This window comes from Vicugna pacos, chromosome 7 (genome assembly GCF_048564905.1).
Source record: "Vicugna pacos chromosome 7, VicPac4, whole genome shotgun sequence".
Classification (NCBI taxonomy): domain Eukaryota; kingdom Metazoa; phylum Chordata; class Mammalia; order Artiodactyla; family Camelidae; genus Vicugna; species Vicugna pacos.
Window position 1 is genome coordinate 80166007 of NC_132993.1, and position 27192 is coordinate 80193198.

The window sequence follows — 27192 nt, forward strand, 5'->3', positions numbered from 1 at the left end:
AGTGGGTGCTGGGTAAATCTTTGCGGGATGAAGACTTTAGTGAGTGAAAAGGAATGAAGTTTGAATTGTAGCAATGCATGTTTGTGTTCCACCCAGATCCCCCAGAATCTCTCTTTTCTGTGAGTTCCCCCTACTCCTTGGAGTTGGGGGGCGGATTTCAACAACAGAATTTATAGCTCTTCTTCCAAGGACTCCACTTTGCCCCCAAATCAAAAAGCCAACAGTGCCCAGAGATTGGATTTCCAAGCCTCTCCTCCGCCCCCAGGGCTATTAACTGGGACTGTCAGGTGCGGAGGGTGGACACCCAGCTTCCTTGCCTGGCGGTGGGATAGCTCTGAGGTCCGTCTCCCACTCCAGGGCCCCTACCGGACTGGAAAGCCTCCCTTCCCCATTCATCTTGCTTCTGAGGAACTCAACCTCAGACTTCAGGTCATCTAAAAAATTTCTGTTAGCCAGGATGGCTGAGCGTTAATGGAAAGTTACTGGAGCATTAATGGAAAGTTACTGTACTTACAGTTCTGCTACAAACTTAAAATAAAAGAAAATGAAATTCTTTCCAAGACCAGACTGAAGTCAGTGTGGTTTTACACTGATGACTCAGAGGTATTTCAGGATGTCGCAGTGCCAAGCCTCTCCAGGCTGAGGCTTCTCAGCAATGCTCATGCAGGCTTCCGGTTGGCGGAAAGTTGGATGGTCAGCGTCTGGCATGTGGTCATCTCTCCAGGGAAGTGGGCAGAGAGCAAGCAGCAAAGCTTGGCTCAATATTAAAACTCACAAGACTGATTTCTAACTGTTACGAGGGTTTTATAACCCAACAGTCATGGGACCCAAGGGAAAAGCTTAGTTGGATAAAACACACATGAGGTGGGTCATTGAGATGACCACCCTCCTGGTATTTGTCTACTGGTATCTCCCTGACCTTTAAGAGCAGACTTGAAGGTAAGAAGTGAAAATACTCATTTGGGTAAAAGAGTCCCAGGGAGCCAAGACACATGTTTTTTCACATGTGCAGGATAAGAAAAGTCAGAGCCCTGATGTATGCAAATGCACCTGAAAAGCCACGTTTGCCCTCCTGTTTCCAGGCAGCCACTGCTGGTCATTTCAGACCTTAAACGGGGAGTGAATTGTGATGCATGAGTTTATGAACATCCTCGTTTAGAAACAAATGGCACCACAGTTTCAGAGTTTTAAATTGAAAAGTTAGTAGCAAAAAGAGCTGCTCTAAAATCCATACTCTATAAAATTCACATAGCTCACAAGGGGAATGATAAAACTATAGATCATGGGCAGCTCTGCTCCCCAGAAAGGTCTGAGCCTGCTGCATTCATAAGGGCCTCTTGGAATAAAGCTACAGACATAGAATATCATCTCAGAGCCAGAGTTTTGTAAATAAGATTTGTAATAATAGAATTACGTCCTCGGCAAATTGTCATGCAGACTATTGTGATGACTAATGCTCAGATTCAAGAAACCTGAATTCTTTACCAGGCTGGAGGTTGTGAGCCTTTCAGAGAAAGAGAAGATGGGGCCAGCCTTGAAGGAAGACACCCCCTCTGTCAGGTAGCGCCATCATCCACGGTGACATGTACATGACATCACACGTAGGACATCGTCCAAGAGCCCTCCCTGAAGAGGCGATATCAAAGCTTTTCTTTTCATCACCACTTAGTGTCCACAGATGACAAGAACGTGCAGAAAGCACTACAGATGTAGGAATGTGGACTTATTCTTATTACATGAGTACCCAATATCCCTACTGATATGTAGAAATCAACCACTGCCAATCCCAAGGGAAATTTTTTTTTTATAAATCTTCTTCCTGCGTGCCTTCACTATCAAATCAGCAACTGTGGAATAGACTCATTCACAATATTTTGACATGAGGCAGGGATTAAACTGCAGGACGGCTGTCCTTATGGAAACTTAACAAATGCTGTAAACCAAGTGTGTGATAACGGACCAAAAGAAAAAGCCTTTTGCTGGTCTGCTACCTACCTACCCTGACCTTGTAATCAAAACACTGCTTTCTCGGTAAATTTCTCTGTAAATGATTGAATCTGAGAGGTCCAGGATAAGCAGGTGGAGGCATGAATTAACTACTTCTTTCTGGTGTCCTCCAGTCTGAAATATTTTTAAACAGCATCTTTATCTTTTAAATCATGCGAGTCACCTCATCTAACGATCCTATAAGTTAACCAACAGCTTCCTTCAAGCTACTCTTTAGAGAATATAGTTAAAATAGAAAAACAGAGAATACGGTTACCTGAGTTCACATGATTTCCAGAGAAAGAAGATAGTTATGAGGTGAGTTCCAATTCTGATAAATTTTTTGGCTCAAAATCCTGGTGTGCTGTGAACTGTGACTGACAGCTCGCATGATTTAGAACACGGTATACGCCAGGTACTGTCCTAAAACTTTTTTGTATAGTTATTTAATTCTCATCATGACCCTGTGAGCAGTAGCGCCATCTTTTCACCCATTTTATCTGTGAGACTCTGAGGCATGGTTTACTTCAAGCCACAAGCCAAGACAGGCTGGTTTCAGAGCTGATGCCCTCAACTATGTGATGGATGGGCTCTGTGAGGTTTTCAGCCCTTCCCAACCGGTGCAAAATTACTTTTGTTCTTTTATTCTGTTATTTTATTCTCTCAAATTCGCAGGTAGGGGGCTGTCAAGAAGTTAGTGGTTCTGGTAGTGCTTTTTTGGACTAAGAATCAGAGAATGACCACTTGATGTTTTCAACGCCCAGCATCCATTTGTATGTGACGTGAGGACCCTTGTCTCTCAGCAGATCCTTGCTCTCAGAGCTTCCGCATTTACAAACAAGCATGCACCAAAATGAAGCATGTCTTTCAAGCTGGCCCGTTGAAAACACAAGTACGTAATCCAGTCAGACCTCACTTGGGCCATCCTTTAATGGTTCGGTACATTGGCCATGAAATCTGAAGGCACACACTTGGCAGCAACTTCAAAATGTCCAGTTGATCGCAGAACGTTAACATGCTCATTATGTGCATTTATTGTGCCTGGGCCTCCCCACTGTCTAAATCTACCCTGAGTCTCCAATCAGGAAGAAGTACTGAGAGGAACACTGCTAATATGACATGACGGGGGACAATACAGAGTGACATGACCTGAGGTGATGAAGAGAACACGTATGGTTTCCTGACCATCCCCTCCCCTGTCCCTGCCACATATCTTAATGTATATTACATCCCTGCCTTGACAGTCACAGACAGAAAAGCCAAAAGATATTTACGAAGCTGCACCCATCAACAATACCCAGGGTCAACCTGAAATGCTGTCAGCTTACAGATTGACTTGGACCCGCTGTCCGCATGTACCACTCACTCCCCCGCCTTCACTTCCGACTCTGCTTCCCAGGGCCAGCAAAGCATCTCCCCAGAGCCCCTGCGCCCTTCACAAAGACCTAGGGATGCAAGGCAGGCAATAAGAAGGTCATCGAGTTGGCGTTTGCTCCATTAAGAGGGAAAGGCAGCTAAAAGAGGAACACGTTGGAATTCAACCTAGGACCAGGATATAGAGGAAATAAACATTTAAAAAAAATACAAACCAAATCTGGACGTCTGTGGTTGCTGAAGCGATCTCCCAAAGCAGTAGAAGTGTACCCATTCCTGGCCCCGTAACACAAAAGGCTCAGAGCCCACTTTTAAGCAGCTGCTTTGTTTTATATGCAGAACAACGGTGTATCCTTTATATAGTGCCCAAATTTATTGCACATACATGGGATAACAGCTGAACAACACACTAGTGTCCTACACGTCAGAAATTCTCATCTATACTATTGCGCTGTATCCAGAGAGTAATTCTAAAATTTCCTACATGAGTTTTTGATTGACCAAGATGTTAGGGAAATGTCTTACAATTCTTTTAAATAGTTTCTCTTCCTTAAATTAGAATCACTGCCTATCTTCTTTGGGAAGCATTCTGTACGTACTGATTTGAATTTTTCACCCAAAATTCATGGACAAAATTGCATATTCAACATTCAAACCAAATTGCACATAATTTAATCTTTCTCTGAGATTAAGAAGCTTAATGTGAGATCTCCCTGAAACTCAGGAATTTCATGGTGATTTCAATTTGTATTGCGTGAAAGAAATGCAAACACAGCAGTTGGCAGATGGCCTGAGAACGGTGTACCCCCCGCGCAGTGTCTGTCTGGCCCCTCTGGGGAAGGTGTTCCTCCAGGGGCTTCTCACTTTTGTAGCGAAAAAAAGAACACACAATGATCTCTTTCACTTTAGGTAGGACCAAGCCAAAAAACAAGGAGCGTTTCCATTCAGCATATACCATTACCTGCCTTGTGCACACTGTACAAACATGCTCAGAAAACCAAGATCAAGGCCCAGTGAAGGTGGGGAAGTGAGCGATACATGCAGACAGTGGGTGCAGTCAAGGCTGAATTTTAAATCCCATGGTGGTAATCTGGGATAAGACAGGGTTTCTCCTTACTCAGGCTGAGAAATGAGAATTTTTCTTTTCTCCTTAAAAAGAAAAGCATTATTATCTCTTAGGAGAGAGAGATAAAGGCAAAAGATATATAAAGTAATGAGCTGAAAATGGATTTTCATTTCTAAAACAATATGCTGCGTCAATGGAATTACTGCAGAACTAGTTATGTGAAATTTGGTTATAAGTGAATAAAGAAACCAGTAAGATAAGGATAGCACATTGATGGGGGGAGAAAGAATTATTAAATTCCTGTCCTTCTTGATATGTTAATACTGACAATTAGTATTTATGTTCTCATCAGATGATACAAACTCTAGGCAAATTTCAAAAGGAATTAAGTAATAAAATCTGTTTTGAAGGAAAGAAAAAGGGAAAGAGAGAAACTGAGACAGCGAAGAGAAAGTAAAGAAGAAAGTTTAAAAAAAAAAAAAAAGGCATCTTTAAAAGAGTTTCCAGGACTTGAATTAAGTATGGCATTAATTTTTTTCCGCCAAGTCTTAGTCTTGGCAGGTTTCTGCTAAATGCAGGAATTTCATGGATGTGGGAACTGGTGATGGAAAATGCATTATTATACACAACAATCGTTGTACTTGAGAGGAACTATATGGGAAAAATAACACCTTGGAATAAATACAAATGAAATTCATGTATCAAAACCAATACTGTGAAAATAGTTTAAATGTTTCTTGAATTTATATCTAGTCATTAACCTAAATGCAGATTTTTAGCTCAAGCTACACTTCTGCCTCATGGTCAGAAGGCCTGAAAACCTGTGACGTGGAAAATTGGCAGGATAAAGAATATTGAACTGGTCTCCATGGAGAAACAAAATTTGGCAGCCATGACCTCCTCCTTGGACGGCTCCCCATCCTTCACCCGCAGTCAAATTCTCCTCCCAGTTTCACTCTTGTCCCAGGAAAGAGGCCAAGGGAAGGCCATATACTAGCTAAAAACAGCAAACTGCTGTCAATCTGACCATTCACCAAAGGACCTTTCTCACTGGCCATGAATCCCATGGTTTGGGCGAGCCCTCGCAAAATCCCAACCCTAGACTCGCCCTCTGAGAGCAAGGAGGCTGGAGGTTTCCAACTCTGCTGACTTTGGTCTTCTTCCTCCTTGGAGAAGGAGGTGGAGGGAGGCCCCTGCCTTACCGGATGACCCTAAAAGAAACTGTAATTCACACACGAAAATGACAAATCTATTTGCAGAAATCCTTCAGCTCCGTTCCTGTGCCCCCCTCCTACTCCCATCCTGTTTTAATGCCACATTCTGCCTGGTTACTTTCAGGAAAGTAGGCATTTCCTCCGAGCTTCGTTTCATCTAGAGAACAAAATCCAGGGACTTCGCAAAAATCATTTTTCTCCATCTAGGAAGATCTTAACAGCCCCCACCCCTTGCCCTAGGGGTCCACCTCCCTCTTTGCTGGGGCTAGTCCCAAACCCAGGCTCCACTAAGCAGCCTGGTGTTGGTGGAGACTGATTTCCCTTCCAGCCTCACCTCCAAGCTCCCCTAACCCCCCAGCCCCCTCCAGTGGGTTCCTCTGCATGAGCCGTTGGGAGCGAGGACTCCCTCCGCCAAGTGAATGCTGTTTCCGTGTGCTGTGCCTGTGCCTGTCTCGGTGGTTTCACCCTGATCTTTTCTCTCTTTGCAGCTGGTTAATAATCCACTAGCAAGTCAGGCTGCAGCCGCTGCGGCAGTAGCAGCCATGGGCTCCGTAGCAAGCTCACAGGCCTTTGGCAATGCCCTCTCCAGCCTTCAGGGGGTCACGGGTCAACTAGTTACTAATGCACAAGGACAGGTGAGTGGGAGATGGGACCGAGAGTGAATTTGTCTGGCAGCTTGAACTTGGAAAAGGAAATGAATTGCTTTTGCATGACAGTGATATGTAACCGCCTCCACTGGAGGCCAATAAATAATGTTCACCAGCCACGTCAAGAGCAGGAGAAGGGTTGGGAGGTGTCTGTCTCTTTTAGAAGCAAGGTTTTCTTTTTGCCTTCCCCCTGGAATGTCTTAAGTTTTATTTTGGTTTGATTTCCATATGATGCCTCATGGTTATGACTTTCACTGAAGAAATTACTTTTCCTGACCGAGGAATTCTTAAAAAAAAAAAAAAAGTTAAATTTTAAAAATAAAACTTCAGTTTTACTCTTTTCTTTTTTTCTTTTTTTTTTTTTTTTTGTGAAACCAGGGTTAACAGAGGAAACTGATAAGTTCCCTTCCCTCATGGCTCTAAGATTTCGAAATTAGCCTTAATAAAGCCAATTTCTGGATGTATGGGAAGGTGATGGGAAATGATTCAAAATGTCCTGGAAAAGTAATAAAGAAAAAAAAATGTGAGTTAGAGAGAAGCCCAGGGCCAGTCGCTGCCCGTGCCTGGCCTCCTGCTGATTCTCACAGAAGCTCAGTGGTCTCTGGCCTGCTTGTAGGTTTTCTTCCACCTGCCAGGACCAGTAAACCTCCCTCAGGTCTCGAGCAAGCACATCCGATCCCCTACACCACTGGTGTCCCTGCGTCTTGGCCACCAAGATGCCGACAGAGCTTCAGACAAGGGTGGCCCCTCTTCAAGACCCCCAGTAACCAGAACACTGCGCACGACGCCAAAGAGGTTGAAGCTGACAGTGTCGGGGACGCCCTCCATTCAAAGGCCTGACACAGAGCCCAGCCTTGCCGGGCAGGGCACCTTGTTCTCAAATGTTTCTGTTTCTGATGATGAAACACAAGAGAGAAGTCGCTTGCCTCCTCGCCAAGATTTTTACCCCCAGGGTTATTCACCCAGCGAGTGAGTTTATTCCTCTCTGCTTGGCCTGCTCTGCGGAGAACAGGAATTGCCGTGTCTTGAACCCTGTTTTTATTTTACATAAAGAGTAAACAGAGCTGCATTATAAGCTAAACCGTCTCCATCCATGTCCTAGGGAAAAAAAAAAAAAAAGGCTGACCTTGTTTTATTTCCTGGGCGGGTGCAGGGTCCAGGGGCCTGAACGATGGAGCTTGTCAAAGAGCAGCCCCAGGTAATGAATCGTTTTATCACAGGTGCACAGCACACATGTTAAAGGAGGGCTGTGTGAACGCCGTGCCCTCCACACTCACCTCTCAGTGTCGGCTTTAACCCTTGTTCCAATCCCTTTTCATCAAAGGATCATCTTATGCAGCCGACTCTAAATTGGAGGCTCTCAAAAGCCTATTAAGTTTTCTGGAGGGACGGGGTACTGGTGTGGAGGAAAAGTTGGTTATAATATCTCTAACTCATACTCAGATCAGGTCAGTCCTGGAAGCTGTCTCCTAGAACTGTACCTAAAAAACACCACCCTGATTCTTTCCTGCCGGGTGGCTGGCCCTTGAGATGTAAATTTTAAGAGTTCAGGAGGGGAGGGAATAGCTCAGTGGCAGTGTGTGCTTAGCATGCAGGAGGTCCGAGGTTCAATCAGCAGTACTTCCACTAAAAAATAAATCAGTATATAAATATATTTAATTACCTCTCCCTCACAAAAAAATTAAATTAAAAAAATTACATAGTTGGACAAAAAAATTTTTTTAACTGTTCAAGATAGACACCATAACCACTGATGTGTATTTATTTCCCTCTAATTTTTTTTGTTCTGATGTCTAAGTAAAACGTACCACTCTGCCCCACCACTTGAGTATTTGTGATGGGGAAAATGCCTTATGGTTTAGAAGGAATTATTAGGAGTTTTTCATCTGATGATTTAGTGGCTGACCATTTTGCCAGGCACAAATCCACCTCCTTCTCAGGGGCTAGAGTGACAGCTTCGGCTTCGTGTGGCCTTTGCCAGCCCCCATCCCAGGGGTAGGTCTCCCAGCCCACAGGTACCCGTGAGAAAACAGGCTTCAGCGTAGAAACTTGACTGGCATCCGCAAATATTGCACAAGAGTTGATTTTAACCTTAATTTTTCTATTGTAGAGATCAGTTATGGTAGCTGATTTGCTGTGAAACACAAACCTCTCCGGAAGTAAGAAAACAACTTACATTTACAGAGAAATCAATCATGCCCACTTGCAAAATCTTGTCTGGGAGTTTGAAACACGTCCCAAGAGCATCACGTCCCCTCCTAGTGCAAGAAGAGACCAAGAGAGTCACTTTTCCAAAGTAGAGGAAGTGGCTATGTTCATGCGGCACTATGTTTTTTTCTTTTTTAAATCTTTGTAATATAAACACCATCATCTTCCCAGAGAAAGGTGTCTGCTCTGCATCTCTTAGCACAAAGATACTTGTCTAAGCTTTACAAAATAGTCAAATTATACCCCCCCAAAAGGGCAAGTATTCTTTTGTGTGTGTGTGTGTGTGTGTGTGTGTGTATACACTCCTTTGGCTTGTATTAATGTGGTACAAAAAGTAAGAATACATTGGAATTAAGTTAATGCTCAAAATACTGTGTACACTAGGATTACTATATATCCAGCCGATTTTCAGTTCCTTACAAATCTCCACAGAGCTTTTCCAGAAGAGACACAATGAAAATATTCACTATATTTCAAGATTCTTTTATTTGAATTCCTGACATCAACTATTTTTTGCATTTGAAAGTTCATCTGGAAGAAATAACATTAAAATCTAAACCCAAGTTTGAGAAGGATGCTTCACTCGCCTGAGGATTGGGTGTAGCAGGTCTGCTGAGAAGGCATCAAGCAGGAGTGTTCTGTTACCGGAAATGCCCTGATCCTTGGTCCCCAGAGCTAAGATTCTCTTGGCTACCTGGAAACCAAGGAGGGATTACTCAGTAGTTAAGAGCCCTGACTGAATTCAGACCTGCCTGGGATTGAGTTTAGGCTCCCCCTCTATTTTATGACATTGGGGCAGTGACTTAGCTTTCCTAAACCAGAGTCTCATCCTCAAAATTCTAATGCAACCGCTGTGAGGCAGCCTGACCAGTGGTTCATGCTCAGAGGGCAGGTGGCCCTAGGTCTGCCTCCTTGGCTGAGCAGATGCTCCCTACACAGAGGGAGATATGCCTTCCTTCAGGCTCCAGGGCTTAGACGCTCAACAGGAAGAAATCTTACCACCTGGGACTTGCTGTTTGACTTCCCTATCTTAGAATCTGACTACGCTTCTGTTTACTGGATCTCAGTACATTTAAAGGGATGGGAAATCTCAATATAAATTAAGGATTTTTTTCTGTTTTTTTTTTCAACTAATAGTTATGATCAAATATGGAGCAAAATTTTCAGACATTTTATACCTTTCTGAACCTGCCATTCATTTGCAGTTAATTCAGAAGTCAGACGTTGGTCCAAAGAGTGAATAATTCTAACAAAGCACTACATTCTAAAGTCACAGAGCACATACCTTACCTAGGGATGTTAAAATATTTTAAAACCATGTCACATACAACTTCAGTCTGAGGTGGGAAAGGAGCCCGTGTCCTACTGGTGATTAGTGATAATGAAATTGATAAGGGCGATTGCAGTGCTGAGAACATTTTGGCTCTCTTTGCTTACTGAATCAGGAACCCTCGGAAGCATGGAAACCAGAAAATGGGCACTACCCATACGGACTTGTCTGAATCCCAGGTCAGCCAATAATTAGCTCTGTGACATTAAGCAAATATCTGAGCTCTCTGAGCTTCAGTTTCATTGTAAAATAAAGCTAAGCAAATCTAAGCCCCTAGATTATGAAGATGAAATGAGACAGTGTGTGAGAAAGAAGTACCTACCATAGCATCTGAGTACACAATTAAAGACTCAATACGTCACTGTCACAATCATCATCATCGTGGTTTAGAGCTGGTCTAGCATTTTGTGGAAATCTTTCTTTGGTCTGGATATACAGCAGAGGCAGTACAGGCAATGAGAATGGGCTCTGGAACCAGGCTGCCAGTCACCAGCTGTGAGACCTTGGGCAACTGACTCACCCTCTCTGTGCCTCAATTTCTCTGTCTGAGAAATGGGGATTACTATAGCATCAGCTTCTTGGACTAAAGTGTTTAGAACAGAGTCAGGCACATAGTTATCACTCAATAATGCTATCACTCAATGTTATCTGTTATTATTCATCAAGAAGCTATTTTGGGGGGAGAGTATAGCTCGGTGGTAGAGCGCATGCTTACCATGTCCGAGGTCCTGGCTTCAATCCCCGGTACCTCCATTTAAAAAATAGATAAAATATATAAACTTAATTACATCCCTGCCCACAAAAAAATTTTTTAAATAATTTTAAAAAAGATTTTTTAAAAAAGAAGCTATGTGTTTTCAGTTTATAACTGTGCACACAAACCTGCTGTGTGAGGATTTGAGAATGTGAGAATCTTAATAGTAAAATATTAATTTACTTTAGGGAAATCTCATCCTTGCTTTGGATAGTTCAATAGGGGTGTGTGTGTGTGTGTGTGCGCGCGTGTGTGTTCCTAACTCTTATTCAGTGGGTATGGTCGGGATTTGGCAAGTAGCTTTACCATCGATTTGTTCAGCTAAAGAATTAGCTTCCCTCGTGCCCCTGGCAATATCTCCTTATTGGCATTATTGCAGAAAAGTAAAAGCAAATGAAATTTTATTTTATCCTGGGGCTAAAGAAAGCATTTTACATTTTAACTGAAGCTCAGAATGCTTCCTGATGAAATTAGTTCTCGACCACTGTGAAATTTTCTTAAGTGGCAGCAAGTCAAAAGCCCTCCCTTCAGTCTTTAAAGAGCCAGTCAAGTGAAAAAAAAATATCAGCTAAACAACATTACTTTTTATATATAAGAAGAAGGAAAAATTAAAGGGACTTCCCCATTCACATGACCCAAGAATCCACACACCATGAAACGAATAAAGCATAGCCGAGCAGAGCTAGTTTGGTGAGAAGGAAGGGTTTGCTGCAGGACAGGACTGCTTCCTAAATGACCACAAGGCCATGGTCAAAGGAGAACAATCTGCTGATACTAAGAGCAGCCTGGGCTGGAGAGAGGTGGAGGAGAGGCAGGAAGACATTCCAATGTCATAACTTTCAAAAGCAGTGAAAATACATGTCTTAGAATTGAAGAACCTTGATGCTGGCGTTGAGATGTTCCTCTGAACTATAATAATAGGTAAATAACATCTGTAGAAGGCAACAGAGTGGCTAAGAACATAGGCTTTTGAAGGACAGAGGTCTGGTGTGTGTCTGAGAACACGTCTCTACCTCTGTGGCCTTGGATAAGTTATAGGACTTTCCTCGTCAGCATAATGGGTGTAGTAAGACTTGTCGTGCACTTTTGTTGTGGGGTCAGATGTGCTAATAGCAGTGCCTGATACGTCATAAGCATTTAATAAATTACATTAATCTATCAATAAATTAATATTGTAGCTATTCCTTTTAGGAATAGCAACTGACCCGGATATTGGGTTGCTCAAGTAATTCAACACATACTTTAAATAGAAATATGGGAATCTTTTAGAGAGAATCACTATAAGATGAATGAAGATCAAGTTATAAGAAATGCAAGTCTCAGCCAAAGGATTGAGATATAATGAACTTATTCAATGTGTCCATTGATCCCCTCTGTGGATTTTATTAGGTCTGTCTGCACAGGGGAACTAACAAAGCCACAGCTGCCCACGTTTGTAAAACTAATTTTAAACTTTTCGCAAAGGAAACCAAGTGTGGAGTGTTGACAGTGGGCCTGGAGCCGTTGAGATGCGTGAGACGCATCCAGCTAAAGCCTGTTGATCAGGAATTTAGGGAGTTTCACATGTACACCTGTATTTCACTTTTTATAATGAAACACTTTGAAAGCATCGAAAAATAAAAGGTAATTTTTTTCCATAAAAAATAGCACCAAAAAAATCCTTGTTCAGCCACCTGGATATTCACTTTTTTCCATGTAAGCTTCCATTCTCTTGCTTATTTTTAAAAGAAAGAAAACAACTGATTCAACCTAACACCTTTAACACTCTCTCTGCCCATTTCTCCCCTTCCCTTCCCAAGGTGATTACTATGATAAAATTGGTGATTTCAAAAAAAAATATTGATTTTTTTTAAAAAGCTACCAAATCATATTACAGAATACAATTTTAATACAAAAACTAGAATACATTATTTAGATCTTTCACATAAATAAGAATCAAACGTGTTTTGCTGAAAATCAGAGTAGGTATGTAAAAATTCAGAGTTGGCATATGTAGATTCGCCCCACCCCCAAATATGACCAACATAGCAATCTATTTATGTAATCTGCTCAACAAATGGGTTTGGCCATGTTTTCTAAACCAAAACTCAAAAACAGCCTGACATAAGATTTTACTTTCTCATTTCCAATCACTATGTTGTGCACCTGGAACTTACAGCATTGTCGGCAATTATATTTCAATTTAAAAAAAAAAAGATTTTGTTTTCTCATTGGCAAATACCACTCTATGAAGTTTTAAAAAGAGGTGAAGATTCAATCACATTCAGTGAAATACTTATCAAGTAGCGTCTTTAAAACAGAACAACATTTTTAAAATCAGCTCACTCTAGAGCCTGGGAAGTGTATGTTTACGGGGTTCGTAACATAAGAATTTTACCCTGGCTTCATCCGCGTAATAAAGATGAAACAATAGCCACAATAAACAACCTCAGTCTTCCCACTAACGTATCAGATGTCCCCTTTGAGCCCAGTTGCGAGCTCCAGTTCCTCATTTCAGGAGAGGCCGTTGCATTGAAGTAGTGCGTCCCTAAGTGTGAGCCTGGGGGGCGGGGCCAGCCCAAGAGTCGGCACAGACGGCGAGGCGCGCGGGGAAGCGCAGCGCCCTGTGTCGCGTGCGTGTCCCCGCCCGGCGGTCTGGGGACTCGGTCCGCGCGGGGCGACCCCGCGGATGATGAATATGGATGAGGACGGGCAGGGGCCCCGACCTCCGAGCCGACACGCCACATACTCCTTTAAATTATTCACCCTGCTTTTCCCGGAATCCCTGTCCACCCCATTTACACTTTGGGAAATGCTGCAAGATGTAATTCAGGAGCATCCCTGTCCACGTTTTTGAATGTGAAATAACGACTCCAATCTAAAAGGAACCACCTCCAGGGAAGGTCCGCTCTGCCCCCGAGGCTTTGCCGTGGTCTCTGCGCTACTGCTTTGGGTGCACACTTGCATAGCACGTGTGTGGGAAGGGGACCCCACACCCCTCCGAAGAACTCCCCAACACCGAGGGTAGACAAACGGGTGGCCTTCCTGAGGCGCCCCGTTGCGGTGCGCTGGCTGGAGCTTTGTCACCTGCAGTGACACCGCCAGGGGTAGAGCGGAGGGGGCGGAGCGCGACGGGGCCCGGCCTCTGGTCCTTCCCCGTCCTGAGGAGTGGGGCGCCCTTCACGGTGAATGTGGCTAATGCTCCCCGAAGACCCGCCGCGATTACGGGAGATGGATTTGTTGGGAGGCCTCGCTTCTGCAGGGGCTCAGCTGCTGACACGCGGGACGTCATCGGGTCTCAGAGCTGCTCAGAGCCACCAGCAGAAGCGAGGCTCCGTGCCTCGTGATGACAGCGGATTGTTCTGCTCTACCTTTGCTGCGGGCGGAAGGGAAGGTCGCCCCTGCTCCCGCTCGCCCCTTACCTCCTCCAGTCCTGAAATGAAAGGGTCAAGCCCATTCGTGTCACTCGCCCAGAGAGCTGGCCAACTTAAAGAACTGGAAAATTAAGCACCCTCTGAAATCCTTCTTTCTACCTTTCTCCCCTAGCAAAAGTCAGCAGGGCAAACCTGTCCTGCACAATTAGAGGAGTGGGCAGAAACAGAATAAAAAATCCAGTTTCGGGGATTCCCTCTGACGATGAGGCAGAGACAATCAGGGTTCCTCTTACCTAAAGCAGAACTTTGGATTGTTGTGCTGACACATTTGTTTCCTGGCCATTGCTTTTTTTTTTTTTTTAATTCTTCCTCTGTGAGTATTTCACGTTCCTGGAACTGGAGAAATGTGTTCTCATGTGGGCTCCTGGATCAAGACTGTTGGCACAACTTTCTGGCTAAAGAATAGGAAAGGAGCCAATTAGCTAATGGGGCAACCTAATTTACATCTGTAATTCTAAACAGGCAATAAGTAACAAGACACCAAGTGCCATCAAAGCTGGTCTGACCTTTGGAAACTGTTTCACTAGCGTAGTTTGCGTTTCAATTAGTGCCCTCTTTTGGCAAAATAATATCCCTAAATAATGTCCATGTGGCTTATTTCAGTGTGCAAAACTCTTTAACCGTCTTATTTATCAGAGCGGAGCTATTTTGCTGAATGTTCCTTCAGGCTAAGCGATGTCTAGAAAAGAATAAAAGAAATAATAGCTCCCACACACGGAGGCTTCACCATGGGGCAGGCATCATCTATGACCCCTCTGATCACGGTCGGTTTGATTATCCCAGCTGTGCAGATGAACAAATTCTTAGGAGAGTTAAGGCAGCTCCCTGGGATGATACCTTCAGTAAACGGCAGAACTGAGGTGTCAGCCCAAAGTCCACACCCATCCCCCCACACCTCCCCCAGGGTCTGGGGTTCAAAGACCTCTGTTCATTTCCTGGATCCGCCAATAGATTTGTCACAAATCCAGAAATCTGACTGTTTCATCTACAGACGGGAACTGTAATTCTTGCCCTATCAGCCTCACAAATTTCTCTTGAAGATACATAAACACACATACATACACACACACTTGAAAACTCTAACGAGCTATAAACCTTGCCAAAATAAATAGAGAGCATTTTCATCAATATTCTCATCATTATTATTTTTGTGGATCAGAGGAACTAGAGAAGCAGTTTCAGGGAAGTCTCTAAAGCCATGAGATAACCTTGAAAAGTTGACCTCAGATCTCCACTTCATCTTGCCAGAGAAAATCAGCCTCAAGGCGTCTGGGTCTGAGGGACTCGCGGTCCCCTGCCTTCCACGAGGCATCCTAGCCATGTGGACAACTGTGAAGAAAGAAGTTTGTGCTTCCTGTGGGCGCTCAGCAGTGAGCCTTACAGAGCAAAGCAGGAAACTCTATCCCAGTGAACCCTTGACTGGGGCTTCTGTAAAAGGATCTTAGAATTGAATAAGCTCCCAAAGTGGCAAGGCCCTGTACACTTCTAGAGCCTTCCCTTTGGAATTTGATGCTCCTCATCTAATGAGGTAAACCATTGGGCAGAAAAAGAGAAAAATCTAATTCTGCATTATGAGTCTAAGAAAACTACTGATCTAAGTTACACCATCAACCTCATAATAGCTTTTTTGTAGAAAGAAAATATTATTCTTAGGGGCCTAATTCCACAAACATTAAACTTGTAAAAAAAATGTGGGGGGGTCTTATAATTTTGGAAGTGTTATTTACTTGATAAATAACCTTAATCAAATCCAGTATCAGAAAGACTACTGTACAGTCTTTCTATAGGGCTGTTGATGATGGCTCCTTTTCAGCAGTAGTTAGTAAAAAGTCAGGGATGGAAGTAGAAGCTATTTATGTCTCAGTTTTTCCAACTAAAGAATGAAAGTTGAACTTGACTTGGGTCAGGGGGCAAGGAAAGAGAGGAAGTGCTGAATTTTGACTTAGCACCCCTAGAGCAACATTCTGCAAACAATTTTTATGGTTAAGCATAATGCTCTCAGAGGGGGGAAAGCATCAAATTCACATATGAAATGCATCCAGCCTTTCAATAAATGTTCATTGTATCATTCACGACACTGTAGCACTGTAACTTTCTTGCTGGCCCACAAGTTGTTGGCATGATATGATACAATCTTCTCAAAGATGTGGGTAGCATATCATCAACTTATAGCCAATAAGAAGGAAATGAGAAACAGATCAGAGATAGGCAGGAATGGAACAGTCACAACTCAGAACAGTGAGAGGAGCCAGGTTCAAGTTCAAACGTACAAAAGTAAACCTTTGCAAGATCCAGTTGAATTTAATGCATTAGTCATAGAATGTTGTTTCAAATTGCTCTTCATCTCATCAACTAATCCTTTCCACCTTGTAGAAATAACAATGGAAGTACATCCAAGAAGATGTCATAAGGTGAAGAGCTTAGAATATGACAGGAAAGTCAAGATGTGATGCAGCTTTATACTTGCAAGTAAATGGCATTGATCGGGCAGCACACAGACACACAAAGAAAAACACACTACACACCCCCGATCTGACTCTTGTCAATAGATAGCCACAATAACCCAGTCTCAGAGTAACAGCGGTGGGACGTGCTCACATGGAAGGCAGCCCGCTTTCAAATTAGATTCCCTCTCCCAACAGCTCTGCAACCGTGGGCGAGGCACCTAATCTTACTCAGCTGCAGTTCTCTGGTTCCTTGCCGTGAAAACAGTATCTTCTGCTCAGGGTCACTGGGGGATTCGTACTAACAGTAATAAAATTAATCAATTGCTTCCATTTATTGAGCACTTTCTACGTACCAAAGAGTGATTAGCATTCAGTATATTATTTCACTTCATCTCAAGCACAACCGTAGAATATGGTTTATCCCCATCGTACAGATTAAGAAACTTCTAAGGTCATCCAGCTGGATGTAGCAGGATTCAAACCCAGTTTTGTCTGAGATCAGAGACCGCTCTTATTCACTGTGCTCTAATACTCATTGAAAACCTTTTGTTCTGTTCCCTGATGTAGCCCAGCTGCTAGAATACCACCTGGCACACAGTAAGCATTAACATAGTAATAAAGTCTGTGGACTGAATGAATAGAGTATTTTATATAAGCTAATGCGCTATTCGAGAAGCATGTTGCTTAGATTCATTGTTTCATTTCATTTCCACAATGATCTTGCACTATTATCTCTAATTTACCGCTGAGGAAACAGGTTCAGACAAGCTAACCGGGTTCCCAGGGCCACAGAGTTAGAACGTGGAAGAGCTTGGATTTGAGCCCAGATCTGGCTGCTCAAAGGACTGCTCTCCTCTGAGTGACGCTGCTTTCAGCATCACGGGCAGCCCAATAGCATGCCTCGCACACAGTAGTCACTCCATAAATATCACCCTCTCCTCACCTGTGTATATTTTAATCCACTTAGGGTGGCTGATCTAAAGTAGGGACTATTTAGTATATTGAAGTTTTATATGGAAACGCTTTTAAGCATAATGCCATCCAGCATTACCGGATCTGATGAAAATGGCATTTGTCTGTTTACTTCAATTTCTTCAATTTTTTTAAACTACTGTACTAACATTTCAGGGTTGTTGTCAGGAGTAAAAGCAATAAAGGATGTTAAGTGCTTGGCCCAGCGCCAGGTACATAGCAAGTACCAAGTGAGACCTGCCTTCCCACTTCGGTCCCTAGACCACCTGGGTCTTGAAACTCGTGGTTGCCCCAGCATGTAGAGAGGGCCAGTTCGATGATTTTAAGTCCACTGCTCACATCAGGAGTAACAGGGTGAGCTGACCACCTTGCTTTCTCCAGATGATCAGCAATAGAAGGCTAGGGGATGTCTAGCTCGCCTCCATAACATGAAAGTGTAGCTACTGGACATGACACCATCCGCTTTTCCCTATGACAAAATGTGGTACTTTATTTAATCAAACTGCAGGACCACAAGGGTTTTACCTGCTAGGTTCATTTAACTACCGTTGGTTTTCTCTTATGCTCTAGAATAAAAACATTTCCATCTACCTTCAGTAAATCTGCAGGTGATGTGAGCAAGCTCTCCCAGACAACCAAAAGGAGGACATTTAGTGACATGCACAGCTAGAAAGACAAAAATCTGTTTTAAATTCACATGGAATTTGAGGATTTGATTGCAAGCTGGAAATTGATTTTAATGCAAGGATCTTCTCAGTATCATCGGCTCTAAAGGAAAGACTTAAGTTTTTAATATAAAAGACAACATCTTCAAGAAGAAATATACTTAAATCATTTACATTTAAAAGGTGATATATAAATCATTTAGATGAACACAGAAGGGAGTGCTACTCAGGATTTTGATTTTCTGAGATCACACAATCATATGTGTTTTAAAATATTAAAAAGCAGGGTTTCTGCTCCCTCTCAGCTCACACAGAGATAACACAGTAGAAATGGGGATAATGTCGGTGGTTTTACACACCTCAACTGTTCCTGCAATCTGAAACTAGTGGAATCAGAAAGTACCCTTCTCAGAAACCAAATCTGGTACCACAAACATCGTGAGAAGTACTCCCAAATTTTTAGAGAAGTTAAGCAGATTACTTTTTAATTCTCAGTTGTGGATTAAGTTAATAGTTTTGTGACTAAATATCTCCATTGCTTTTCAATGTAAGTATCACTACGTCAACTTCTACGTTATTTTACTACATACAAATGAATTCATCTTGGCATGACTGTGAAACACAGTCATGATAAGACTGTACTTCAAAAGCAGCTTTGAAGTTAAAAATTTCAAAATTCATACTATTGGCAAAAATTTTAAAATACTGAGCCTAGAACAGGACAGTTGGAAAACCATTACATTAGTGGTTTATTTGTAATGATAAATTAACTTTTTCCCAGGACCAAATCAGATATATATAAATATAATATATACCATATATAGTATAGCATGTATTTTATATGTTATATATCATTATATATACATATTATAGTATATATATGTATATATATTATATGTACATACTTTAAAGGACATTTAACATACAAACCAGAAAACTATGAGAAACCACAACTAGAATTCAGTGGCTCTTTCTACTTACATCTATCAAAACCTGCCTAATGGTTAAGGGTAAGAGTGCAGATTTGTCACCTTTGAAAATGCAGATGCAATTTTATGAGAAAAACTCATCAGCATCATTCTAATGAGTTGTGGTCTCTGTTATAAGCAATGAGAAATTCAGTGGTCTCACCCTGAAGAACATTAAAACAAAAATTACTAAGAGGAAATTGAAAAAGTAATCTATGGTAGAGTGATGAGGACAACTTCTTTTTCTGATTGAACAGATAGATAAATATTGCATGCAAGTATCAAAATACATTTAATTTGGCCCCAACAATAGATATTCTCTTCACAAAAAGCATATGAATCATCTTGGACTCATGAAACTGGGTGGTGATAAACTGATGCTTCTTTAATGACACCTGGCGTGGCTTCATTCCACATCCCCCTTTCCTTTTCCCCTTAGAGGCTTGTTGTTTATACTAATTTAAATTCAGCTTCACAGCCTGAATGCAGTCACAGCACTAGCTGATGCTAAATGCATGTAACACCTTCTTGAGCAAAGTGCCCAACATTTCCTTCACTGATTCCCACTGCTCCAGAGAATTTGGAATAGTGGCGATCACAGGTCCCTGCTTTAGGTTGTCTGCTACCATTGTTGTAGCTCTTTTTTTCTCTCATTAAGGAAGAAATAGCCACTGTAAAATGATTATGAATCAATAAAAAATGTAAAAAAAAAAAAAAAAGGAAGAAATACCATAATAAACAGTCCATAGGTCCAGGGTTTCATTTAGGAATGTTTACTAAAGCATCTAAGGACCAAGGCTGAGTCAAACTGAAAAGTGTTCTCCAAGCAATAAATAACTAATCTGATTTAATCACTTAACTCTGGCATCAGCAGGCAGAAGCAGAAATACTTCCCACATTCTGGGTACTTTTTGCTGACGTTAAAAACCTAAAGTCTTAGGCAAAGCCATGTAAAGGCTTACAAAGCTCATCTTTCCACAAAATGATGGCTTCCCCACAGTTGTGATTCTCTTTTGCAGGAAAAAAAAAATGTTTTAGCAATTCCACAGTGTTGGCAGCTGGGAAGAAAACGAAAAGTATCCATAGTTTGATTTGTAGTCACTGGGGAAAGGGGGAAAGAGGTGATGAAAAGAAATACTTCCAGTTCCTCCTTAAGAATTTGCGTTTATTTTCTGGTACATGGAACATCACACTGGACAAATATAATGAGTATTATGATGAAAATGTAAAAATTTCTAAAGAGAACTGGAAATTGAAGCATTAGATCCTATTTATAAATATTTTCATTTCTTCCCATTGAAAATAGCATGAAAAGCCACACACTGAAACCAAGGCCATGATGGTTTGAAGGCATTTGCTTTGGTGTGAAGTGTCACACTCCCCCTTCTTATAAATAACCGCAGATTGAAATATACATTTGTTTTTATTCCAATTAGGACTCAGATAAAAAAATTATAATATATTCACAGATAAAGTGGGGAGCTTTGTGAGAGCGTGGTGGAACCCAGTAATGAATTCACACGGATCCTTGTGGAGGAATCAAGACAGCAGAGGTTATGACTGTGGGGTGGCCTCTGGGGAGGAACGTTGTTCTGTGAAAACTGAAGTGCATTCCCTACTGTGTGCCTGACGTTTCTACTCTACGGTGGGAAACGGGTAGTTTCAATTATGTTTTGGGGGACCAGAGGTCTCAAGGGCTGTACCCCCCATAAATAACCCAACGCTTACTGCTCTCTGACTTCTTCAGGCCTTTTAGCCATCTTCTTTTGCACCATCAAAGTGATTTAATAACAACATTTAAGATGATCGGCTATTTCTCAGACTCCCCAAATCTAGAACAGTGCCTGGCACATAGTGGGAACTCAATAAATGGAAGGCAGAAATCAAATTTTAATAATATTGGTCTTACTCAAAAAATTTTTTTAAAAATTTGAGGGGGAGGGTATAGCTCAGTGGTAGAGTGCGTGCCTAGCATGCACAAGGTCCTGGGTTCAGTCCCCAGTACCTCATTAAAGGAAAGGAAGGAAGGAAGGAAGGAAGAAAGAAACCTGATTACCTCACACACACACACACAATTTTTTTTAATCTAACCCTTTTCAAGAGAATGTAAGAACCTATTTCAGTGAAGGGGTAAATCCAGCCACATTTGAGTATGCAGTCAGTCCTCAAAAGGAAGGACCTCGAGGGCCTCAAGGAGACCCCTTCAAGCCCTTGACAATTACCGCAGTTTCCCTGGAGGAGAAAAGAGCTGGCAGGATTCTTGTCAACAGAAGGGCTTTTAGTTTTATGTCAACTTCTGCCATCTTGACCATCTTAACTCCTGGGAGTCCAGGCTTTCTTTTTCATTGGCAGGTTCCTGATGCCATACTTGGCAAGATTTACAGGATGCTCCTATTAATCCCAAAGAACAGATTTTCATGGATAACTTCCCAGTCTTCTACAGTGGGAATGAGGGTAGCGGGGTGTGGTCCGGTTCTGGGCACTGGGATTTGTTGAGTGAGTGGGTAGGTGAGCTGAGCATGTGAGTGATCAGTTTGTGTGTGAGTAAACGCATGAAAAAAATCCAAATACTCTTAATTTTGAAACTATTCAGAATAAAGCAGAGAGATTTAGACAATTGCCTGACTTTTCCAGACAAAGTCGAAGAGTTTTTTTTCCCCTTTGCTAGAATTATCTACATAGTTATCTCAATCCTCCACTCCTGACATGGAAAATGCTCTCAGTATGTCTGTATTATCTATTCACATAAGCATACTTTTAAAATGCAAAGTATTAATATTTGTATAAAAAACCAAACTCTTATACTCCAAGCCTTTGGATATAGGCTAATCATAAGCTCTAAGTTTCCAAAGAGAAGATGGGCATAGAACAAAATGGCAAGCTCTCTGTCCATTTCCAAAAGGATCTCTCCAAATTCCACTCCCCAGGCCCAAGGAGAATTGCGCCAGTGGTGAGAGTCTTGCTTAGTTGGCCTTTGCTGGGAGAACCTACTCTGTATCGCTGAGTATTTCTTCCCAATCACAGATGAAGCCAGTCAACCTTTGGTTCCAACATCATGCCCAACCAAACCTTGAGCTAACATTCTGCAAAATTTACTCTCCCCTCCTCTGTCTTCCTCATCCTACCTTCTAGCTGAATAAGCAGAGCAGGAGACGAAAAACAACACCATAGAGAAATCAAGAACCCTTAAATAATCCAGAGCTGGCCAATGTGCTGTTCAGTATGGTAAATATATAACTCAGATATCATTTTAAAACGTGGGTTGATGGTGGGTACCTATACTGTGTTCAAGAAAAGCATTCATCTCCTGGGCACTGAGCCCTGTCCACCTGTAACCCCAGGAGTAAGTCAGGCGGGCAGTTACAACGACGCCTCACTTCATCCTCATCTCAATGGAATATCGTCTTGTGTAAATTTAATCTAATCTTCTGAGTATCTACTGGATCAAAACTTTATTCTATCAACATCTCCTAACATTGAGTGGGAACCCAAATAAAAAGAGAAAATAACAAATCTCACAAATATAGGGAAATATTTAAGAACAGAGATGATGTATCTTAAAATTTAAAAAATTAAAACAAACAAACAAAATAAAACGAACACATGAAAAGCCCCTGCCCGGAGAGGGTAGAGTCGGCCAGATTTAGCTGCTGTACTGTGGAGGTAGGAACTGTCCCCCGTTCAGAACTGGGCGGTGGCCGCTAACTTCATTTTGCCAAAGGACTCGAGAAAGATTCAGATCCAATAAGAATGAAAACTGTGTCAATTGCGTTGACTCTTACCTGGCAGGCCTGTCAGTTCCCTGAGATGTGGCGTTTCTTCCACGATGTTTCCTGCTAATGGGCGGCATGCCTAGGGTTCAGCCCCTGCTCTGTAAGCAAACTGTTCCCATGAAACACCTTGGGAACTGACACTATTCTTCCCGTCTTACATCACTGAGATCTAGTGGGGCCCTTTCACCCCTCCTCATCGTTTGTAAGTGGAAAACAAAGGTACACGCATCAGATTGCTTCTTTGTCAACAATTAAACAAAAGACTGTTCAACAGTGTGTTTGGGAATTTGGAATTGGTTTAATTAAAGATGAGAGAGGAAATGAAGACTCATAAAGGCACATCATTACTATACTTTAGGAATACTGCTGATTACGAATGTGAATCATCTTGCTAACATCTTGCTATCAGATGACCAGGTCAAGGTTCCCCGGTGCTTCTGACCATCCCTTTTCCTAAGCATCTCACTGTTTTCTCCTTCGGTGTGCACCGGCTGTCCCGGCTAGAGCTCTCAGGTTTTTAAAAGCATCAGAAGAATTTCAGCAACTAAGGCATTTGACTAGTATCCATTTTCTAAAACGTTTCCTGAAACGTCAACAGTGTTACAAACTGTAGCAGCAACTACTTCTCAGAAATAAACCAAATTCCTGGTTTATGGGAAAATGTATACTCTGTTCACAATTTTAAATTCTCTACTTCTGGTCGCTTGCCAAATTCTCTCTTTTCCTCCGTGTCACCTTCTTGCCAATCTTTCTTCTCTATTTTCCAGCCACCATTGGGTAACAGAGTCCTTGTAGTGTGATCCACAAACTCTCCTTTTTCAGTATAATTGACTGACCTTCATAGTTAAGGTAAAGACAGTCCCAATTTTTACCTGTTTTTAAAATCACAGATGGCAGTGACTTAGAAAATATTCTCTAATGTTCATGAATAAGTCATACTGAATTTAGACAAGCTACTTAATTATAGACCCCAAATTCTAAAATTAAATTAAAAAGTAAAAAGATAATTCCTTATTCTCTCACCTGGCTCCCTAGTGCACACACAACGGTGAGTTAGCCCAGAGCGGGTGGGAGACCAGGAGAGACTTACACGTTTAAATTTCTTTGTCTAGCAATTTATGATTATCAAAACTCCCTTCCATATAAGTGAGGGGAAAGGACAGTGCTGGTGTTCAGGGGAGAATCATCAGAGCTTCCCACTGTCCTTTTCCACCTTCTCAGAGGCCGTGGGCCTTCCCCTCTCCCTGGATAAAAGCCAGGGGTCTTGCCCCATGACTTCTTTTAGGGGAATACAGTCTTCTCTGGTCACTTTAAATCGCAAATGCGATGCCCGGTTCCCTGACAATAATCAAAACTTTGAAACTAACAAATTTCCCACCACCGCCACCAGCAGTAGCCCCAGCTGCTCTTGGTCCCTCTTTCTCTCCCTGTTGGAATGACTCTCCCTTCCACAGCTTGCTGACTCTGTTTCTGCAGGTCAGGTGGGGATGGGGAGAGGACAGGTGGTGGGGAAGAGTGGTCCCATTTTGCCGAACTGTCCTAGGGTGGCTTCTGCTCTCCGGGCCAGCAGATGGCTCAAACTAACTCTGGGGAGCCCTTTCGCCAGGTCTCCTGAGGCCCTGCTGGGCCCTTCCAATGGCACGTTGCTGTGGCACATTGGTTTCTTCCAGCTGCCCACTCCCCTCCCTGGGCTTGGTTTTCTCCAGGTCCACTCCTCCAGGCTCTCTTGGTGATGTGGTCCCGGTGCCCATTGCTCAGGGTCCTCTGGGACAGGGATTTTGAATAACTCAGACCCATGATAATGAGTCCATGGCAACACTCTTATCAGTAGGAGGGTAGTTGTGCTGAAACACTGACACCACACCCCCAGGGTCTCCCTCTCCCTCTCCTCCTCTCTCTCTCTCTTTTCCTCCCTCCCTCCCCTTCTTCCTCTCCCTGCCTTTTTCTCTCCTTCCTAGTCAGCTCTTAAAGCCACAGCTTCTCCCCTCTAGATTCTTTGGGTGTATGTCCCCCAAACTGAGGGAATAATATTTATTTAACCACTTTCCCTAACGTTGAGGAGAGGAGAAAGTGCCCCGTGCCCCATCCCTGAGTGAGGAAGGCACGCAGAATTTCAAAAATTCTCTGTATCTACCCTCACCGTGAGCGGCTGAGCTCTGGGACTGTCTGACTGGTTTTCAGAAACCTCTTCTGTAAAAACACAAAGATCTAGTCCCTCCTGTGGAATAGAGCACCTATTGAATTTGGGCACCTCCACAGAAACTCCTAGCCTTGCCCTCTATGACAAGACCAGGAAAATTTAATTATTTTTCATGGTAAACTACTGTTTTCTGCTCTTCCTAGTAAACTATCTTCATAGGGAAATTATAGCGTTCAGGAAAATTCAGAAAAGCTTTTGTAACTTTGTGCAAGAGCCCAGGAATTACCACAAAAGCATGTAAGCAAAATAAAGTTACGAACGAACATTTATGAAACACTTTTTTTGGTTGTTAGAACACTGTGGTGGGTGCTTTGCATATGTGAACTTACTCGGTCTTCACAATAATCTCATGAAGTATACATTAGTCCCATCTTACAGATGAGCAGACTGAGGTTCTAAGAGGTGAAATAATTCACCAAAAATCTCCCACTAGTTAGTGGCAAAGCCTGGGCTTGAACCCAGCCAGTGGGGAATTCTCACTCCCTCTCTCTCTCTTTACATGTGTGTGTGTATATACCCACACACACACATACACACACACATATATATATATCCCCTAAACTCTATTAAGAAAAATTACTTTTAATGGCTTTTAAGAAGCTTTTAGGGGAGAGGATTTTTTACTGTTGTTATTACTGTTTTTACAACATAAGTTTTCATGCAAATTATCCTTCCCATAATGTGAGTGAAGGTGACATTCTAAAGATCGTGACACTTCCAATTCTTTACTCTTGTGTGTGAGTGTGTTTCTAAAGTTGAAGCCAAATAGTAGAGCACCCAGCAGGGATCCTAATTCTGACAGTGAAAAAACAGAGTAGGTAGGTATTCCCAGAGGAGGGGTACCTATCAATACCCATAATACAAGCATGAAAATGTAAAAAGCTCTTTCTCACAGTCGCTCATTGAGAAAATGGGTGCCATCCATTTCTTGCAAGTTGGTCTGAGATCATTTGTCTCATGTCCTGGGCTTCAGTTATGCCACCTTCGGGCACACTGCCATTCCCTATGACCATGCCCGTGCCAGACATTGTTAATCGATCACGGCACTATTTCTTCCTGAACACTGCAATGTCCAGGAAGCCATGGCCAACTGACTGGCATTGCCTACAAGCTTAAATCTATTTGTCCTTAGTTCAGTGTCTTCCTCTAATTGAACTCCTACAAAATAAAGACTTATCTTCATACCTTCACTACTTCTAGTTCAGAGTCTTTGCCAGAGACCCTCTAAATATTCACACTTCTCATGTTCTCCTTCTTGGACATAGCTGTATGCAAGAAGGCACCAGATTGCATGTTGCAAAAATGTATTTTGTTTAGGAAATAACTGTATTCTCCTAGTCTTCCTGGCTCAACATCCTAATCAGAGCTGCCAAAATAATTCTAAGTGAGCTTAACCTTAAACCTGGGAGCACAATGAGACTGAAATGAATGTATAATACCAAGAAGACAAAATCAGCCCTTGGAGGAAGCGAGCACAGTGGCTGTGACCGACCAGAAAGGAAGGGGAAGGAGAGTGGCTGTTTCCATTCTGGTGACCTCGCACCACAACCCCGTCGGCTCTCGAGTGCTAGAAGCTCGATGTTCAAGAAAGGACAAAGTGATGCCAGGTGTTAACCAAAGCCTCTTGACCAAAAAGCGCCGAGGTTACACAACTATTTGGCAAAGAACTGTCTCTGCTGATGGGTTGAAAGACCTGAAAAGTCAGCAACTGACAGCAATGGCGGGTTTCCTTTTCTTAAAGACGTGCGCAACAGAATGACTTGTCAAACTGACACCTGCAATCGCATTCTGCGTAGCAGAGTTTAACAGCGTGTCATAGACTATTACGACATGTGGCCCATCAGACGACTTGTCTGGATGCCCTAGGCTTCTGTGATACCACCAACTGCTCCTGCTGAGACCTACGTGTTGGCAGTGAATAAAGTCAGGGCCCATTATCCTCCATCAGCCATAATTCATCTCTACAGAATACCTCAACTAGATTGAGGTCTGTAAGGGCATTGTAACAGTAACCCGGTAACCCAAAGGTGTCACACGGCCCTGAATTGCTGGGGTCTGCTACAGTCACACGATAATCTTCATGGTGGCTTACATTATAGTTGCTGCTGAATAATGACTGTCACACTTCTGTGTAAGCCACCCAGATTCATTTTAGTTTGTTGGGTTTTTTTTTAA

At 42.5% G+C, this 27192-nt stretch overlaps 1 protein-coding gene and 1 long non-coding RNA gene across 8 annotated transcripts in view; one reads left to right on the forward strand and one right to left on the reverse strand.

Moving 5' to 3' along the window:
* The window catches only part of POU6F2 (POU class 6 homeobox 2), a 424404-nt gene that overhangs the window by 369348 nt on the left and 27864 nt on the right, over nucleotides 1-27192 (forward strand). For all 4 annotated transcript variants that reach the window (XM_072965442.1, XM_072965444.1, XM_072965443.1 and 1 more), the window contains one exon: nucleotides 6129-6275. In XM_072965442.1, coding sequence (XP_072821543.1) covers nucleotides 6129-6275 — 147 coding nt within the window. The remainder of the gene's footprint in view (nucleotides 1-6128; nucleotides 6276-27192) is intronic.
* Nucleotides 1-27192, reverse strand: part of LOC116281343 (uncharacterized) — a 133588-nt gene that overhangs the window by 2061 nt on the left and 104335 nt on the right. For 3 of the 4 annotated variants that reach the window (XR_012074743.1, XR_012074746.1, XR_012074744.1), the window contains 2 exons: nucleotides 14226-14387; nucleotides 8464-8545 (listed from right to left, as the gene is read on the reverse strand). This is a non-coding gene — a long non-coding RNA (uncharacterized lncRNA). The remainder of the gene's footprint in view (nucleotides 1-8463; nucleotides 8546-14225; nucleotides 14388-27192) is intronic. The other variant, XR_012074745.1, reaches the window with a different exon arrangement.